The 20,238-nt window shown below is 30.9% G+C and overlaps 4 protein-coding genes and 1 non-coding gene across 8 annotated transcripts in view; 2 read left to right on the top strand and 3 right to left on the bottom strand.

Annotated features, from left to right (window-relative positions):
• Positions 1 to 1,974: 1,974 nt before the first annotated feature.
• LOC126920920 (28S ribosomal protein S21, mitochondrial) lies at positions 1,975 to 2,943 on the bottom strand. Its single transcript, XM_050731927.1, has 2 exons — positions 2,791 to 2,943; positions 1,975 to 2,423 (listed from the first exon to the last, which is right to left on the bottom strand). The coding sequence occupies exon 2, from the start codon at positions 2,421 to 2,423 to the stop codon at positions 2,151 to 2,153; it is 273 nt and encodes a 90-aa protein (XP_050587884.1). The 5' UTR covers positions 2,791 to 2,943; the 3' UTR covers positions 1,975 to 2,150.
• Positions 2,499 to 11,032, top strand: LOC126920870 (armadillo repeat-containing protein gudu). Of its 4 annotated transcripts, none has more exons than XM_050731761.1 (12): positions 2,499 to 2,592; positions 3,241 to 3,360; positions 4,968 to 5,202; positions 5,745 to 6,051; positions 6,479 to 6,682; positions 6,959 to 7,045; positions 7,235 to 7,483; positions 7,993 to 8,424; positions 9,131 to 9,535; positions 10,210 to 10,431; positions 10,657 to 10,772; positions 10,855 to 11,032. In XM_050731761.1, the coding sequence occupies exons 3-12, from the start codon at positions 5,147 to 5,149 to the stop codon at positions 10,886 to 10,888; spliced, it is 2,112 nt and encodes a 703-aa protein (XP_050587718.1). In that variant the 5' UTR covers positions 2,499 to 2,592; positions 3,241 to 3,360; positions 4,968 to 5,146; the 3' UTR covers positions 10,889 to 11,032. The 4 variants fall into 4 exon arrangements, with proteins under 4 accessions (XP_050587718.1, XP_050587713.1, XP_050587705.1 ...); XM_050731756.1 differs by having other exon boundaries at positions 3,241 to 3,366; XM_050731764.1 differs by lacking the exons at positions 2,499 to 2,592; positions 3,241 to 3,360 and adding an exon at positions 5,518 to 5,585 and having other exon boundaries at positions 4,342 to 5,202.
• Positions 11,033 to 11,478: 446 nt separating this feature from the next.
• Positions 11,479 to 13,795, bottom strand: LOC126920912 (receptor expression-enhancing protein 5-like). Its single transcript, XM_050731913.1, has 4 exons — positions 13,603 to 13,795; positions 12,909 to 13,141; positions 12,693 to 12,828; positions 11,479 to 12,601 (listed from the first exon to the last, which is right to left on the bottom strand). The coding sequence occupies exons 1-4, from the start codon at positions 13,727 to 13,729 to the stop codon at positions 12,555 to 12,557; spliced, it is 543 nt and encodes a 180-aa protein (XP_050587870.1). The 5' UTR covers positions 13,730 to 13,795; the 3' UTR covers positions 11,479 to 12,554.
• A 559-nt stretch (positions 13,796 to 14,354) lies between these two features.
• LOC126920864 (uncharacterized) overlaps positions 14,355 to 20,238 on the bottom strand; it is a 71,778-nt gene continuing 65,894 nt past the window's right edge. The window contains exons 6-7 of the mRNA XM_050731734.1: positions 19,640 to 20,155; positions 14,355 to 18,158 (exon numbers count right to left, since the gene is read on the bottom strand). Coding sequence (XP_050587691.1) covers positions 17,706 to 18,158; positions 19,640 to 20,155 — 969 coding nt within the window. The 3' untranslated portion in view covers positions 14,355 to 17,705. The remainder of the gene's footprint in view (positions 18,159 to 19,639; positions 20,156 to 20,238) is intronic.
• On the top strand, positions 16,852 to 16,923 carry Trnaq-cug (transfer RNA glutamine (anticodon CUG)). The gene has a single exon. It is a non-coding gene; the product is annotated as a tRNA-Gln (tRNA).

The following is a 20,238-nucleotide window of genomic DNA, read 5'->3' as shown; positions in this document are numbered from 1 at the left end:
TATACACATCTGTTATTGTATCATTACACGTTACACATTAGATATTACGCGTAATTACTGGTTATGTTCTATATACTGTGTATTATTATTTTCTTTATTTTAATTAATACAGATCGCACAATTTATTCCGATTCATATCACTCATTATAGATAATGTATTCATTAAGTAAAGAAACTTCATTTTTAATTTTACAAGCATTTAATCTTAATAATAAAGGAGAAATAACGTTAAGAAATTTAATACGATTGTCACTTTCCTATGTTTGCGTGTGTGCACGTTTCGTACGATTACGTTGTTTTAAGATCATTAAGAAAATACTGATTTAATTTTAGACAATTACATCCAAACATATTCGATCTATCTTTAAGGTTTTATGTTGTAACTCTAAATAATACCGAGAAAGATAACTTTCTGCTTCATTACATTTCACTTTCGATGAGTTGCAAGTTGCAACTTGCTAATCGATTCGCAAATTATATCAAGATCGCTTCAATTGCAACCAACGATAACTAGCTCAACTATTCTCGTTAAAGAACAATGCAGCGTTATTAAAAAAAGCCAGAAGTGATTTTCCATGAGAACTAGATTACGCTTACTGTTAACGCTTACCATTGTAATACACACGTAATTTTCTTGAGTACTGTAAACAAATGTAAATTTAAAAAACGACAAAACTCGTCATTTCTAGTTACACGTCACAGGATTAATACAGTATAGCATCTTGTAAATGTGAGAAATTGGAAATATATATATATTGTTTGGTTTCACGTGCTACCTAGAATACTACGGTAAAAGGTTTTTTTGAAATTCGAACAGTCAATGAAGTTACAACGTTGAAAACAACGTTGAAAATATCTGTCAAAAACATGCTGTTTACTCTGGCACCTTTGATAATATTTGTTCGATATACTTCAAATTCTTTATAAAATTAGTTGCAACGTAGCTTACGATATTTTTGGTATTATATTTCATTTAATTTTCATAAATTTCTCATCTCGTAACTTTGGATAAGAAACAATATATAAAAATAAGGATAAATGTTAAATGATGAACCCTTAAAAAATTGTAGGAAACGAATTTTAAATCAACCTGTTTTCTTAAATCTACAAAATGGTTCTACGTCACTTAGGACAGTATGACGCGATATTATCACCTTAATGCAAATTGATATTCAAATTTCCGATACTCTGTACGTTGAAGCAAAATTATTCCGTACGAAGCTAGGAATATTACCTACATGGAAATGTCTGGATTAAGCTACAAATGTTATTTACTTGAAATAGTCTCTGCTTACCTATGTTATCACATGTTACATTTTCTTTTCCTTTGAATTAATCAGAGTGTTGGAATATTTATTAGGAGATTTTATTATTGTTTTAAAAATTTTGTATATCAATTTTTTGGCAAAATTTTTAAGAAATGGTATTTATAATTTATACCACAAAAGAAGCTGGTCCCTGTTTATATCGTATCTCATATCCTTTTAAATCGATAATTATGAAATTACAGTGTATCTTAACGACATTTTGTTTTTCCATTAATACACTGAAAAATTCTTTATAATTAATTTTAAAATGAAAATGATATCTATTATACCAGAGATGAAAATTGTTTAAAAAATTTCACAAACAGAAAAGTGACCCTTATCCATCAAGTTTTAAAGAAATCAGTGGTTCAAGTAGTTCATAGGATGGCGCCACGACACAAATCGTACTTTGGATTATATGTATATGTATTCCTTTTTAGATACAATTTATTTGAAACTGTAGTTTAATACAAGAAATACAAGCTGATGTAATATCCAATGTATCATCTTATTCCGCGTCTTCTGAACTTTTTTTTTGTAATTTTTTGTGTAATTTCTGACGTTACCGATTCAGCATGAAATAATATATGACATATGACCATAAACGAGATACAAATGCGATGATATAACTGGCTAAGGATAAAATAGACGTGACATTAAATGGAACTTTGTGTATCAGCTTCTGACATACCGACGGCGTAGGTTTGTAATTTATTTAACGTCTTTTAACCAGTTATACAGAATACACATAAAGTAAGGATATTTACCACTATATTATATGCATACAAATTTACAGATGACTTTAGAATTATACAAGACACTTAATTAAAACATAATTACAGTTTAGTCAGAGCCAGGATATGGATTTTCTCTATTTTTTCTTAAAATAAACTGAACTTTTCTATTCATGTCCTCAGCATAAATAGCTTTACATATTTCAAAATTAATCCTCCTTCTTGCTTGGGTAGGTTTTTCATAATATCTAGTACGTCTAAATTGTTCAAAAATACCTTCTTTTGACAATATATTATTTAACAAACGAGAAGCTTTTTCTACATTATTATCTTGAATCATAACTGTCCGAGCAAGAAATTGAGCATGTCTACGCATTCCCATCTGAAAAAGATATCCAGAATTAGTCCTTTATTAATATTTTCTTTGTTTATTATATCAATCGTTGCATTTGCATATGCATTTTAATTATCTTCTACAATGAGATTAAAATATATTAATACATATAATATAAAAGTATTCACTAACATAAAATGGATATTATAAAACAAAAGTAAGTAATAAACATATGACATTAACTTATTCCAATATAATTTCTTTAATAATATATATTTTATCTCAATAATTATGTTGAATTTAAATAACACTACACTTATAGGTTAGTAATGTATTAAAAATGTTAAAAGTATTGTTTGTGTTTATCATTTAAATTAATTTCAGTATTAATCAAGTAGATCATTTGATACAATACCTTGAATTTTGATTAAACACGTATAGTTATTCAGAAAGATTTAAAATAATTATAAGCATACAATCACCTATTGTGAACATAACCTATGTAAGTATACCGTTTCGATACATCGACGTATTCAGTTCCTAAGCGCGGTTCATTTGAATGCTCTATTTATTTACATTATTAGATGAATTACTTTCAATTAAAATATTCCTTGATTTTCATAACAATATAAAGAAAATATTTCTTGATCGATTAACGATTTAAGATAATAAAAGTACTGTGATAATCGATGCTGTGGCTATAAAGTAATAATACATTTCGTAAAAACTTTAATGTGTAATATATTCTCTTACGTATATTAAAATATTAATCAATTTCTTCATTTTTTATCCTTTCAATAAAAATCAACTAAAAAGAGCATGAATAATATATATTTATAAATATTATTGCTTTTACCAGTTACAGTATGGGGTTCTTAATTCTTAACTCCTCGTGGACGTTCGCAATAAAATCGCATATGACCCAAAAAGAGCATGTTCAACATAGTAATGACGATGAAGTATAAAATTAAACAGGATAAAATCTGTACGTGTAAGTTGTTTATATAAGTGTTATTAATCTGTGTCCATCCATTTAATTTAAAAAGTATAAAACACAATTACGATAATTAAAGATACTTTAACAGCATTATAATCTTATATAAGTAATTAATTACTTCACGGTCTTTCAAATTATACCGAAATCCCCAGCGGCATATACAAAGCCATATTGACAAGGATATTAAAAGCAACACCACTGAAAATGGAGTAGCATATATGTGTATACGGAACATTTGATTTTCTTAGCAATTTTACAAACCGCTTTTAGATTTTCCGTACTTCAACCTTTTTCCATAAAGTTCTTCATTCTGTAACATTTAAAGTGACTCGTATTATTAGATTCTTTTTTTTACTAATGATCCATACAATCCTTTTAATTAGCATTTTACATTTTGCAAAAACTGTATTTATCTATGTTTCAGTAACATTGTAAATTTTGCTAAAAAGAAATAGACAAATTGGCAGTATTATATACCGTAGAACGCGCTCTCTTGGAAAAATGACTTACGACTTACATACACGATACGATACGATACACATTGCGAGATAAAAGAATCCGAAGATTCTTAGTTACGATGAGTTTGGCTGCAACAGTAAATAGAATGAAATAAAAAAGCTAATAATTCAAAAATGTAAATCTTAGCCGCTACTTGCCACATTCTCCAGGGTTTTCATTTTGAAGCTATAAGAGTTTAAAAAATACAACAAAATTCAGTTTCCCAAAGATCAAACAGTAAAACACCCTTAATTTTATTTATTACGCTTACCTTACGCTTACGTCACGTGCATCGTATGCTTCTACATCGATCTAATTAGTTGTGTAAAACGATATTTGGTCAGATATTTGGTCCTTTTAGCATCAACTATGATTATACATTATTGTGTTTGAATATATGTCTTCTGAAAATATTTGTTTCGATATTAGTGAACACATGGACCGGAATTTTGTAGAATTTTAACTTAGAATTTAGAATGACGGACAATCAATGCTTTTATGTTCACTCTGTCATTTGTAAATCTCAATTGACACGATTAACCTGGAACGTTATCGACTGAACGCGAAGAATCGAAACGAAACTGTCATTTAAACGAAAAATAAATATCGTATGGCAAAGTACTGCTACGTTCAGAATATTTTACACTGAATAATTTCAACGTCATATATCTGTCATGTGAGTTTATACTTTAATATATCGCCCATTTCTGTATACGCGCTGTAGAAATGTACATAGCTTTAAATTTTCCGATTTTATTTTCCCTTTGTTTGTCCCTCGTAGTATGTACGTATATAAAAGAGGATACAACAAAAATGTGTCCGATTAATCGATTTATTCAGGTCAGTAAACAACGATTTGATCGATCCAGCGAGTGATCAATTTTTTGTATTGTAATACTAAGTATGTAATTTAACTAAATGAAATTAAAAATGCCCGTCGTAGATATTTAAAAAGAAAATACATCTTTTGATAGAGATTCTGGAAGAAGTTGCTAACTAAAGCACATTTACAATATATATACACATAAGTATTTAGACGTGTAAATAAGTATCATAAGAAGGGAAATTAAATAAAATTAATCTTATATCATTCGCAGAACAGATGCCTACATGGGCTGTGTATAGTAATGAATTGTTTGATCGATAGCTGCGTGCGCAAAGAGCTTAACAAATTTCTTAATCCAAGTGCCCAAAACAAAGAGGGTACTTTATCCTATCTACACGAAACAAGGTATTCAACGTTTTAATCGTTCCTTGTAGTCAGAAATAGAAGATTATGCCACCGAAACGGAAAAAAGATGTGAAAAAAATATCCATCGAACCGCCACCAACGTAAGTTTAGAATCACTGTACTTCAAACATAAATTATAGTGTTTAACTATATAGTATTGTACTATATTAACGTGTCTATAAAAATACTTGGAGGTAAATGACGATTGATTACTTATTTATTATCAAACCTGATAAACTAATAATTGAAAAATGAAATAAGTTTCCGAGTACATAAAAAACGATACGTCTTATAATCTCAATCATCTCATAAATATTTCATTTTCATTTTGTAACGTATCAAAGTGCTAAAACAAATTTTATATAACGTTTGCAACACTCATGCTTCTACTTATTTTTTAATACCTTTTGTTCCAGAGCCGTCATTTCACAGAGTTATTTGTTTTTTAATATTTTTTCTCTCACAGCCTTAGTATTTAACATATGTAAGTATCCATAATATCACGATATTTCGTAATTAAATAATTGCATTATGCGTTTAATCGTTTAATTAAAGAGACCTATGATTTTATTTCAACGATCTACAATTATGACATTTCATTTTGATTTTCTCAATTTTTCTTTTTCTTTTTTTTCGAATAAAGAATCGAGCCGGATATGCTGGAAGTAATCGAACCGGAAGAACCATCGAAGCCACTAATATCAGCAGTCACTGGACAGCCATTCGGTCCTCGAGTCCGTTACATCAGCGAAAAACAGGAGGAAGAAAGTACAGATGACGAACCTGAATCAGAAAGTGACGATGAAGTAAGATACGTGCAGGATGAAGCTCCGGAAGTGCCATCAGAGTTTTGGCACATACAGAAGCTTATCAGATACATGAAAGCGGGTAATCAAACCGCAACTATGGTGGCTGTCTGTCTTTTAAAAGATTATGATCTGACCAATAGGGTAATTCCCTTAGTTTTTATTCCATATAATTATAATTGTAATTATTAAGCACAAAATTTCCAAGCGAAGATTCGATGAATTCACACGTCGAAGAATTTAAAATTTAGAATGAAAATTAATTGTATATCGTAATGCCGGAGATGCAAACTACTAGAAAACTAAGAATCTACTTTGACTATCGATTACATTTATATTAAATTTATTTCATTTATTTTATATTAAATAATGTAATTTTTTATTATTATTTTTATTAAATAATCCAGAATGAAATAATGGAGAAAGAAACAGGGGGAGGACTTTCTCATAGAAATTCTTAATGTATTAATTAAAAACAATTAGAAATTCAAATTTTCCAACGATATACTTCATAATTAGAGTTAATAAAACAGGACAAATAAAATGCACCTTTAATTTTCTACGATAACAGATCATACAAAAGGCGATTCGAGAGATGGGAGGTCTGGAGATTCTGGTGAATCTACTCGAAACGAGAGATTTAAAATGCCAGAATGGCTCCCTGTCGGTTTTACTCCAGATCGTGTCATCTACAGAAATGCGACGGCACCTAATCGATCTTGGTATTGTAACACCGTTGATTCAAATGTTAAAGCATCCAGCTAGAGACATTCAAGTTAGTTCTTCGCTCGTTCAGTATACTTTCTTATACTTCACTGATCGTTCATTTGCACAAGAACATTTACAATTTTATTCCTCTCCTACAATAATAATGATAGTACACTTTTTTGAACAAATCTAATGAAAAATTCATTCACAAAATGAATTAACAAGATTCGTTTCCAATAAAGCTCAATACAAAATAAGTTACATTAATTTAAAGATACGACTGAATGGCATAAAAATAATAAGAATAATTTTTATATTGACGTCCTATTCTATTGTTGCGAAGGTTTTAGCTGCAGAGACTATGGCTATTGTTGCACGAATTAGGAAAGCAAGGAAACAAATACGAATTCGAGACGGCATACCTCTCATTGTAAGCTTTCTTAATCAATTTATAATTTCTTAAATATTTATTCAACTTTTTAATCTCGTGATCGATGAAATTATTTGCGAAATTTCTTATGAAGCCTCTGACAAATTTTTTGGAATTCTTTGCATATCATCAACGAAATAATCGCATAACGAAGATTTTCTATCATAAAAAAATTGTAACCTTTAATAGTTAGATGTGATGGACGTACCAGATTCTATTCTTCGAACACCGTACAATGAGTTGAACGAAACTAACAAGGAATTAGTTGCGGTTGCCATAGGCTGTGCCAAAGTTTTAGATTCTCTGAGCAGTAGTCCCAAAGTGAGAGACGTACTTCACAAGTTTGGGGTGGTGAAGCTCATGGAACGTTTCCTGAAATCACATCACACTTCTCTTGTAGTACCGATGATGGGAGCTGTTCAACAATGTGCAATTAAGGTAAATGAAATTTAAATGTTAAACTGTTATTCCAAACGTGGATATTTGAGAATTTCCGGTAATATTCCACGATAAAAGTCAAAATACCTGATTTGCAATCTGCGAATACTAAAATTTCAAATATTTTCGATCTTTAATTCTTTTAACTCGATTTTATTATATTTTTACTTAAGTGTTTTAATTTACGAATTTCGATGCATGTTTTATATGATATGTTTATGTGAGTGGTATATTTTATATGATATAATATATCAAATTTTCTAGTATAACTTTTCCAGTATAAACGGAATTATTATATAACAATTATCTTTTGTTTCTCATCAATATTCAATATTACCAATATTTCTTATCAATGTTCAACATATTATCTATTATCAAGATTGATACTATTGTACAAATGCTGTTTATATATTTGCGATAAACCAGATAATAAGCAAATCCTTATCTAAACATTTATAAAACATTTATCAACTTACATATGTCCATCGATAATTCCTTCACGATTACAGAACGTATTTCGCAAAGCGTTCGAGACCACAGATATTATCTGTGACGTTGTACGACACCTGCAAAGTGACAATATTAAGTTGAAGGAAAATTGCGCTCTGGCGATATTCAAATGTGGAACAAACAAAATCGCCAGGGACATGGTTCGCCAAACATCTGGCTTGGATGTATTGTGTAAGCTTTTACAATGCGAAGAAGTCCGGGCTAATAAACAATTGTTAGCTGCAGTCACAGGCGGAATATGGAAATGTGCTATAAGTCCAGAGAACGTAATAAGATTCAATCAAAATGGTTTGGTCGCTGCTTTAGTACCATTTTTAGAAGAACACGAGGATGATGACGTGCAGGCGAATGTTGTAGGAGCATTGGCGGAATGTTGCAAAGATCCTGTTAACAGAGACGTTCTGAGGATCAACGATGGTCTGCCAAATCTGGTGATTCTATATTTATTTCTCTTTATGGAAATATTTTTTATCTCGTCGCTCTACTGAATTTAATATGTTAAATTAAAATATGGATTACAGGTTTTAGCTGTTTATAGTTGTTTCTTTATCTGTAATGAGAGGTATTATCATTATTTTCCTAATCTTGGCTCTTAATACCCTTCGGTACTTCTGAGTATCTCTGATCTCTATTTGCTACTTTAAAGTGGCCATTATCTTCGTTTTAATCCTCCGATTTAATATTTTAAGGGCGATTTCGTCTTTGTTTCTTGAATTATCCCATAAAGTTTTCTCTCGTACGTACACTGTAGATTTGAGTTACAGTAGCTGAAAAAGTATTAGAAAGAAACGGAGAAGCAACGTAATAGATACATAACAAAGTAAACGCAAAATTCATGGCATCCATTTCAATTTGATTCTTCTTTTAGAATTTCTTTAGAATTCTTTTAGAAAGTTTGTACTTTTGAGATTTTAACTTGAAGTTAATTTCAAATATGAGCTAGAAAATGCACAGTTTTGAACTGTATATAATCTATACAAAAGTAGAATGAGATATATTATGATATGCACATTAAAAGAAAAGAAAAATGCCATTCAATTCTCCTGTAATATATTTGAAAAATCATTCGTGGTCCAACAAGTATGATCATCGTCAACATATGGCAATAATATTAATAAGATCTAAATCACTGTGTAGATCAAATTATTAAGCTCTACGTACGAGCCTTTATTGGAGAACATACCATTGGTGATAAAGGAGTGCGCGCAAAATGAACAATGCATGGACATCATCAACGATCCAGAGCACATCAATGATGGTGTTCGATTAGTCTGGTCATTGCTGAAACATCCTAGTGACGTAATCAAAAGAAACTCCTGCCTCGCATTGGTATCTTGTATCAAATATGCCAAAGACTCTCCGGAAATGGTACGGGCATTTGTAGGTGGATTGGAGCTTACAGTCAGTCTTCTTGAAAGTACCAATACTGAAGTACTGAGCGCGGTATGTGCCACTATTGCCGGAATCGCTACGGACCCGGAAAACTTGGGTATTCTCAGCGATCATGGAGTAGTGGAGAAACTGGCGAATCTTGTGCCCACGGTAATTTTTGCGATCTTTATTCGGCGCTACAACTTTTCTTTCTTCTTTCCTGCAGAATATCCAAAGAATTTGAACAATTCTTTTGGCATTTTTTGAGATTCTTTCAAAGGGTCAATCTTTCTAGTTTAAGAAGAAGGAAGCATGTTAACATATTACAGATCAGATATTAAGTGATAATTAGAATTTATGTGTTGTACTAATGGAAGTATTTCGTTAAAATATTTTGAGATTGGGAATGATATTTTCTTATTACGTTTTTTTTTTTCTTAATTTTGTTTCAAATCATTTTTTGTTCAAATGATCATCACGTTTTTATTGTTATGTAAAATATATAGAGAGAGAGAGAGAGAGAGAGAGAGAGAGAGAGAGAGAGAGAAAGAGAGAGAGAGAGAGAGAGAGAGAGAGAGAGAGAGAGAGAGAGAGAATCCAGTAAATCCAAACAGTAAATAAATTTCCTAAGATTTTTGCACGCTTTTATCTATAATTTCAAGTTCATTAACATATTTTATTATTCTTTTTGTCCGAAAATAAACTGATTCAAATTTCTTATTCAAGTAATTCTTAACACATAGAAATAACGACATTTTACTAAACCCCTGAATATTTAGAACTATTTAATTTAATAATCAATATATTTATGCTTTATTTCAATTTAATATTTTACCCTCTTTTAGGAAAATGAAGATTTGCGTGCAAATTTGACCTTGGCCATAGCTCATTGCTGCGAATGGGGGGAGAATAATGCTAAATTTGGTCGATTGCACGCGGTTGCCCCATTAATTGATTACATGACTAGCAAAAATACAAATGTTCTCAGGGGAGTTTGCATAGCCGCGTATCATTTAAGTAAAGAGCCCATGAACTGCATCACCATGCACTCTGCCGGTGTTATAAAGGTATGTACAGTAGTATGTACAGTAATATTTCCCCCATAAAAAGTATTTCGATTATTAAGATGAAAACCGTGCGATATTAAGAAATATAAGTTAATAATAATGTTTCGTCAAAATTCTTCAACAGATTTATACAAGGTTTTTATTTAAGACGGCCTAAAGCCATTTATCCTATAATTTCTACGTGTTCTACAATTGTTGATATATATTTATATTAAAAATTTACAGCATGTGCTACGTTTGGTGGGATCAAATGACCCGGAAGTGCAAATCGCAGCCGCCTGCACTATTCGAAATATTAGGAAACTTGCACTAACAGCAGAAAAATTACACTTCAAAGAGATGTACGTATTTTTGTTATTTCAATTGTTATATATATATGTATGTATGTATTATTTAATTAATTTTACCGTTATTAAATTGCAGAAGTACACTAGAAGAAACAGATTATCGTTTGTAACATATCAGCGCTGCGAATACTGTACAAAAACTAAGTGCTCATTTAAAGAATATGAAATAAAAGATATCATCTTTATTGAATCGACCTAAAACACATTTATTAAGATTTTATTAACCAATAATAAATCTGTATACTTAAATATAATTATGTCTTCTTAATTGAATAAAATGTAATGGAATAATAAATTATTAGTGAATAGGAGTCTCAGCATACCTATTTGCTTGTAATATTAACGTGGGACTAAAATTTTCAACAGAAACAATAACAAGGAGTTAGCGAAACTCTTCGGTGCGAAGATGTTTAAAGCGCGACTGACCAGTCGACTTGTATAAACAGGAACAATACAAAAAAACAGATTATTTTTCACTCGTTATCGTAAAATGTATTAGTTTACCGACGGTACATGGTCAATTCCGACCTGTGAGTTATGTTGTAAAAAGTGCACTGGCCTTGTCACAAGATACATTGTCGGTTTATTGGCTTGAGAACGAAAATGTATTTGTTTTCATTCCGTCTCGCTCACTCGATGTTTACGTTTCCATTTGTACTGAAAATTTTCTAGTTTTGCAAATAAATCGTAAATATATATGTACTATTTAAATGTATAGAATTTATTTTAAGAATGATGGAACCTCTTACACTTTACTTTATAAGGTCTGAATACGCGAATTTGACATGGATCAACAATGACTTGACATTGCCTCCCGATTGTTAAGATACGACTGGTCAATCGCAAAATGCCACATATTTCTTCAACCTCTTATAAAATAATAACGCCTGTTCAAATATAAGTTTGGCGCTACAAATATACTTAAAGCTTGTCTTTATACTTGTGCAAGATTAATATCTAATTTATCATTTCAAAAATTTTGCGCTTACCTACAATTCATTAATTTTTAGTATCCATACATCATACACATGTATCATGATTTATGTCATATTCTCAATCTTTATATTATCTAATTCTACCCTCACTTACAAAATTGTAAATATAAATCTCGTCATTCGTGTTATGTATTTTTTACAAAGGTCGTTTGTTTGGTGATTTTACAAATCATTATACACTCATTTCCAATACTAAAAATATTCACCTTGTTTATAACTGTAATATCATGGCATAAAAATATCTTTATACAGACAATTATACTATGATAGAAAACATTTGCTCGGATAGTGTTTATAACTGTCTAAAATATCATTAATATCCAATCACAAATGATATCGTAAGAATTATTTGTTCAATATTACTAAATTGGCTTGGCTTATGTAAAAATCTTGCAACAGAACGTAACATTGCACAGCCATTTTTGTAAGACTTGTAATTATAAACTTTATGTATTCATACAATTTTTATTTGCATTTATGACAGTATTATGTATTTATTACATTCATTCAAAATTTTGTGATCTGATGAACTACATTCCTGATAAGATATAGAAATTTGTAAGATACACAATAACATGTGTAATTGGATTTTATAACAGCATCTTAATAATAGGCACAATTGATTATAAAATTTATACTACTATATAAACATTATATATAGGAAATTAAGACTGTCAAATATATTGCAGTTTCCTTTTTATTAAAAATGGACGAGACGAGAAAACAGTAAAAATTTTTAAGGCATATTTTTTAAGCCTCTAGGAATTCAAAATTGTAAATATTACTCCTGTTTTTCTGTCAGCAAAGCATTTGCTGCGGCTTTAACAGCTGAAATAAAAGTATTTTCTTTAGTAGATTGTAATAAATATTAAAGTATTAACTATGTATATATATATATGTATTGTCATAAAAAATATACCAGCATCCTGAGCAGACGATATCAATGCATCAACTTTGTGATGATATCTTAAAAAGTTTGGTCTAATAATACAGTTGTATAATATTAAGGAACCATTACGTTCAATAGGTGCCATTAGCCAAATGTAAAAGAGACACTGTAAAAACCAACAATATAATAAGTATATGATTTACAACTTATATTTATAATAACTGTAATTAAAATATAACAAAGTACCTTAAAAAGCCAATAGACTGGAAACCAGCATAAAATATAATCTGCGAAAAATTCAACGATTGTAAAAATTGCAAAAACCACCCAATAGGTCAGCCACTTTGTATCATCCTCTTTCTTTGGACTTTCCAAGGCTTTCATAGAACAATAAGCAGGATATATAAATCCAAAGATATTACAAACTAACTGCTGACCAATACCAAACACCAAATATAATGCTGTAAATCCAACAAAACCTAAAAAAATATTAAACAACATTATAGAAAAATTCAGTGAAATTAATTATCGTAAGCAAAATTTCTAAGCAAATTGCAAGAATCTTATTGTGATACAGTAAAATGTGTATGTTACACAAATGCGGAAAAACTCGATCATTCCTTTTATTATTATTATACCTATGAATATTCAATTGTCATCGAATGCTTTTGTAAATTCTTATGCTATAAAATAACCGCGTTGTCAAGGTTCTTTTATATTTTACAATCTATACGATATCGTTGTAGTATAGTCAAATGCGAGTGAAATATGCGTAATTTCAAAACTTTTAGAATTAAATTTAGAATTACGATTAAATTATTGTTTCCGAGAGAAATTTGAACTAGGTTCTCGTTACGTAAAGTGATAATTAATTGGTTTATCAAGCAAGACAAAAACTGCCACAAAAAGCTTACAAAGTATACGATTCTAACGTCCATACTTAAAAAAACATAAAGTCGATCGACTCCTGTCTTTTTTTCGACTTTGCCTAGATACTTTGCCCATGTTTTGCTTTCATCGTGTAACGCTTTTTCCAAAGATTGTTTTATGGCTGCTATTCTTGCCATTCTGTTCGAATTTTCGATACACAAAGCTACAGTTACAAACGACACTCCGTCCACGAATTTGCAAGCTCACTACTAACTTTACATGTATCAAATCGATACCGTTGGCAAACGACCACATAGAAAGGAATATCAGGACTTCAAATGCGACATCTATTGGTAAAATAGGAGAACCATTAAGAGCAGAACAAATTTAAATGTATCACATATTTTTGGCTATTATTTGACAATAGTTTATAATATAGAGATTGATGTATTGATCATGAAGTACATGTAATAATGAATAAATCGTAAGTATGATTTATTTAGATATAAATAAATATTATTCCATAATAAATAAATATCTCATCACAGAAATACATATAAATGTATCTATAATTATCAATTATGTTTCTAATACTTTCAATAACTAATATTTTTAATCGTTTTATTATTAACATGAAAAGAAACTTAATTAATAGAATTACAAACCTCCATCACGTCATTTATCATGAAACTCTTGTAATTAAAAAGAAACTAGCGATGTATCCATCGAACTAATTTTTCATTTGGCAGAGTAACGATCAAAATTATATCGAACAAATAAAAAATTAGGTCATGCCAAAATAAGAAGAATTAAGCCATCGTATACAATTAGCAATACTTTTGTTTTTATTATGAAGTGTTTTCGTTTCACTTGATACAGTTACACATCGTTCGAGCATTTTGATGCTATTACATATTGTAGATCGTTTATTGTTAGTGGGCTTACAATTCGATTAAATATTTATCACATTTACAAGTTGCTTTTCTTATTATTATTTTTTATTTTTCTTTTCTTCTTTTTTTTATAAAAATACGTTCCATTGTTATAAATGTAGATCAATTTAGTATTCGACGGAGATACGTGAATATGCGAGGATAATAAAAATTAATACTTAGAGATCTACATTCGATAACATTCTCGCGACATTTCGTGTACGAAACGAGTAGGAACATTTTAACAAATTATTGTTTGGCACCGCAGCTGTGTCGCTTGTTCACTTTTTTGCTCGTTGCTTTATGAAATACGGGCAAAATACACGAATAAGTGCTGATTCATGCCTTGACTTAGCCAATGTAATATATTTCCGGTAAATCATTGCTTGCGCAACGTCCAATTACTGTCAGTGCGAATGCTTCATTGTGTCCCGTATTATGCGTTCACCGAAACTGCTCTTAAATTAATGTAGGTAGATTGCGATTTAATGGAAAAGTTACCATTTTCATAAACGAAGCACTTGTATAAATTAAAATGGAGATTTTTAAAACGACATTATGACACCTCGAAATGTGATACCGGAAAGAGTTTATTCTATATGTAAAAAAATAAAAAAAAAAAAAAAAAAACATTTAGTTATTACATCTTTTAAATCATCATTTGAATTTAAAGAAAAAATATCTCGTTAACTGCATCCCGTTTGATCCAATTTTGTTGAAATGTTGTACAATTTTGTAATAGCGATTATAACTATAATACTAAAATCTTACTTATTCAGCGGTAATATTTTAATCTTTCTGCTATCGCTTTTAACAATAGCTGTACTATTGCGTTAGTCAATTAATTTAAATAATTCGTAAATGACGAAGAATGAAATATAATCTATGTTAAGGACAACGAGGAAATCTTGTTTTACATTCAGCAAAACATTTTACATATGATTAGCGATGATTTTTGTCTTCTTAAATCCTAAATCCGCCTAAGAAATTTTTTAATTTTCATATTTGTTAATGACGTAGTTCGTTTATTATATTTATTATAAATTGTGAATTGCAAAAATTATGAATACAGATAACTTAAGAGACTACTCCTCTCAAGTGGTTACTTAGTTAATCTCTTATGTGATATCGTTTTGTGATTATCTTTTCTCTTTATACGTAACATTGCAATTTCATCACGAGATGCAATAAGTAGGGCGATAGTTTATGTCGGACGATATTACACCCCCAAGTGTTTCGTTCACACGTATTTCATCCCGTTTTCAAGCACATCTACTTATGATTTTCTCGTAACTCTTTGTCGCTTGAAATATAATTATAATTAAATATTTTGATTCGAACCTCCATTGTGTCCACATTATATCGTTAAAGTTTGCTTGCCAAATTACTTGAATTGCTCACGATCGCAATAATAAAAACCTATTCTTTGATATCTTTGATTCTGGTATGCTACTGAAGGTAGAATTAGGATTCAATGTTCTGATTTTACTAGTCTGTACGATTTGTTAATTTTTGCATTTTTTCTTTCTTTGCGTATTTTTGCTAACAATATCTTTCTACAGCTTCAACTTTCATTGCAACACAGAAATATGTCTGTTCTCTCATTCCATTATGGTAAATTATTATATACAATTGACGCTAATTCTTTCATGTTTGCTAATCGCTTAGGACAACTTACTAGCACGTCCTAAGCAATTTTCATTCATTCAACTGAGATCTGAATATTCAAGGTTTGAATCGAGCACCGAATAATCGTAATTTATGCACGAAGAAACCTCTCTACCTTTGACTTCCGATCCAACAATGAGAATCAATAGCATTTGATGGTATAGGAAGTGTTTATAATACAGCAATTTATTCAACGAAGAATGCTTTATATTACATGGACTTTACACGTTCCTCTTGATTAATTATCATATTGTACAGAAGCGACGTTTATTCTCTTATGCAAAATAACACTTATAACGGTATACATTAGCGTCCGCAACGACCGTACAATTAGTCCTTATTGTTATCGGTAAAAAAAATTCTTTAAAGCTTTCTCCTCAAGCAATGATATTTCCTTAGATCTCCTAACAAAGTATGATAATTTTTATCGTATGTATTTATATCTACTTCGTACGCTCTTTCGTTCGTTTTCTCTCATTTCCATGTCAACAATTTGATTTTCTTATATTTTTCTAATTAGATATGTATGTCGAGGATCATCCGTATTTACATGTTCGCAGTTTGATGGAATTTATGCTTGATCGACTTGGCCATTGCGTCGATCACAATTGTCATTTGTATTTCTCGATGTTAATTCACTTGTAGTATTATAAAAACGTGTAAAGTATGCACTTACTTACACATGCATACTATTCTAATTTCTGTAAAAAAATTCTCAAGGTCTCATGGTGTAACGGCTAGCACTCTGGACTCTGAATCCAGCGATCCGAGTTCAAATCTCGGTGAGACCTTTTGACCATTTTAGGCGATATTTTTTGATTCGGACAAGATGCTCGATTTCTTTAGCATCATACGATTCGTTCTTAATTATACGACTAGTTATATTTTCAGGTTTAATTATGGAGCATGAAGTAAGATTATATTTTTTTAGACATAATTTCTCTTGATATCGAAAGTGGAAATTAAAGGAAAAAATTAACGAACGAAGGTGAGAATGTGGCAAGTATAGAACAAAGCTACAAAGGTAGTAGTCGTTTTTGTATTTTGTGCTGCGATTATATTTCTTTCTTTCTATGGATCGTCGTATGTACATTTTCATCTATTTTTAATAAAACCTATCTTGAATGAAAATTTGTTCGCTGAATGCAAAGTTGATTAGAATCACAGGAAAAGAACGAGAAACGTCAATATCAAGAACTGTCGTTGGATATAATTTGAATATAAATCAAAATAGAAATATTTTTATGCATACAGGTTATTAAAAAATAGTAACTTAAGAAGAAACTCCCATGAAAAAAATAACTCAACGTATGGATTAAGTTATATCAAGAGAAATATCTGCGATATCTATTTCACGATTCTTCAATTCCAAATTAAATTTTGATTCGAGTTCTAAAGATTAGAAGATCATTGCATCCGGCCAAATTTTAATCACATTGCAACAATCGATAAATAAACGTAGATGTCCAAATGTGGATCAAATGAACACATGCGTAGATCTAAATCTATTTTCGCTTGTAAAAAAAATCGTTTTATTCGAACAGATAGAAAATCGTACAAAATTTGATCGCGCTTATAGTTTCGGAGTCTGCAGCAGTTTCTTCTCCATCGATCGCATTTTGATGCATTTGGCAAGGAGAGCTATTATAGTGAGGATGGCACCGAGAAACGAGACTATTCCTAAGACAACGAGTACCATAAACCAGTTTTTAAAGCTGCCGATTCTGTCGCCGAAATCGCAGTTGCAATTCTCACTCTCGTTGAGGTTCAACGCTGAGAAGTTTACCGGCCTGAGAGAGATCAGCTTGAAATCGTCCTGGACTTGACGTCTAGTGGTAGAATTCTGCGATTTCTTTATGAACCTGTAGGATATCGTGTAAGTGAATTCTTGCCCATCGTACGAGCCCTTCGCGCTATAATATTGTATTAACAATTCATTTCCGCTGGAGGTGAGAGGAACTTGAATGTTATTAATATCCTGGTGGGACACATCGCAGTAAGACCACATCAAGACGCTGTTGTTCACCTGGAAGTTTAATATTCTCATGTTTATTTTATTATGACGAAGAGAGTTGTGATTTATAATTAGCATAACAGGAATTGCAGGATGAAAAAGTTCGCCGTAGGATGGAAATGGAATAGTATAAACGAAACGACGAAGAGAACATTCTCGAAAGATGCAAATGTTCCTCGCAAAACAAAAGTTTGAGTAAATTTAATACAATATTTTTGTAAAAGATGCGAATCGAATTAATGCGAGGTAATAGAAAAAGATATAGTGGTTTTGTTGTTGAAAAGAATCAGACGATGGCATAAAAGTAATATTAAAAATAATATATATGCAACTCTTGTTAATGATAGTCATATGTTGGTTAACACGTTGATTAATATGCGGGTCACGCCATTAGATAAGTCAGTGACGCTCTAAGGACGACGAAAGTAATTAAATCGTTCTAATTAAATAAATAACTACATATCTGTAGAATTTTCAACGCTTTCAATATTGCGGTGATAATATTAAAGTACTAAATATTCTATATAGAAGCACTCGAGCGTTGAAACTTTTAAGCAAACCACAACACGTTAACGTTATAAGTAAAAGATGCAATATTCATCTATAGTCAACATGTTAAAATACACAAAAAATGTTCATAGTGTGTTTCATAGTTTCCCAAAACATTTTTAGAGACTAGTTTCACTTAAATATATGATTATAGTTATTTTGAACAATTATAAGAACTCTTAATTATTCAATTCGTGGCCATAATTGATAACTTCGACTATCTAAATTGAAGAGCAAAAGAAGAAAACAGTGAATGTTACAAAATCGCTTTATTGAAAAAATTGAGTTTTTATGTTTTGGTCCATGAAGGAAGGAACTGCATTCAATTAAATTGTTCATAAAGGGAGTGTTCATAAAATTTATATCTCACTTAGACATCATAAAAAGGAACGATTAATAAAATATTAATCATTTTTATCCGTGTTTTGTTCCATTAATAGACTGGTCATACCCTGTACATACCCTTTTTAATCAGTATATCAAATCTTTAATGTTATCTTATGAAGATGATTTTTCGAACATTATAATCGTTACAATTTATGCTATCTCAATTCTCGTAAACAAAATGTGTTATAAAATGGAAAATTTTTCTCATTTTTACTCCAACCCTCTGATTGTTTGTTTGAATTATAAGAAACAATTCTTACACTCATAGAATAGAAAATACGATAAGTATGAAAATTGAAACGATATAATAAAATTAAGAAAAGAACGTAATATGTGCATAATGTTCAAATTCAATTTGAATCGAAAGTAATTGGAAAATTTCTTACGGTAGGCGCAACGAAATTAGACCCTGTACCTACGTAATTTATTGACTTTTTTAAAAGAACGAAGGTCATTTAGGAACAATTTCGAATAGCACAATAAGACAAGCAACAGGGGAGCTATTATGTTTACCACACAACCCGTTAATTTCTTACGTTGGCTCGACTGTTACTCACCTCGATCCCATTGTAAACCGCAATCTCGTTTCCGGAGCAGTAATTCAGGCTGAAGTTCCGTTTCTGCGAAACGTATTCCTGGTCTGGCTCGTTCCTGATTATCTTCATATGAACGGAGATCTTTTCCGACGATCTGCCCATAAATTTGTAACTGCACAAAGTATTCGGCGGATACCAGCTCTGCAACGACTTGATATTTTCCCTGGTTCGTTCCGTACTTTTGTAAACGAACTCGCAATTTCGATCGTGTTTCACGCCGGGCGCCTCTTCCGTTTCCTGAAACGACAACTGGAACCCGTCGTGCATTATAGTGCCGTCCTGTTCCGCAAAGAACTCCACGATAATGCTTCTTCCTTTCGAAAGGATCCGTGGAATGTGACCCTCTCCGCAGAACTTGGAAATTTCAAAGATCTTTCCGTCCACGTTCTCCAGTAACGCCAGATAATCGCCCACGCAACTGGTGCTTACTAATTTTTCTGGTATTCGACTCTTCTTTGCGTATCTGTAGTCGGGAACCTTATTGGGCGAAGAAATATAATTCGATTATTTCGTTTTATCTCTACGTTACGTTAGATCGTCTGGCTAGATTCACGCGTTGT

Source organism: Bombus affinis, chromosome 1, assembly GCF_024516045.1.
Source record: "Bombus affinis isolate iyBomAffi1 chromosome 1, iyBomAffi1.2, whole genome shotgun sequence".
Taxonomy (NCBI): domain Eukaryota; kingdom Metazoa; phylum Arthropoda; class Insecta; order Hymenoptera; family Apidae; genus Bombus; species Bombus affinis.
This window is presented reverse-complemented; position numbering and strand designations above follow the sequence as displayed.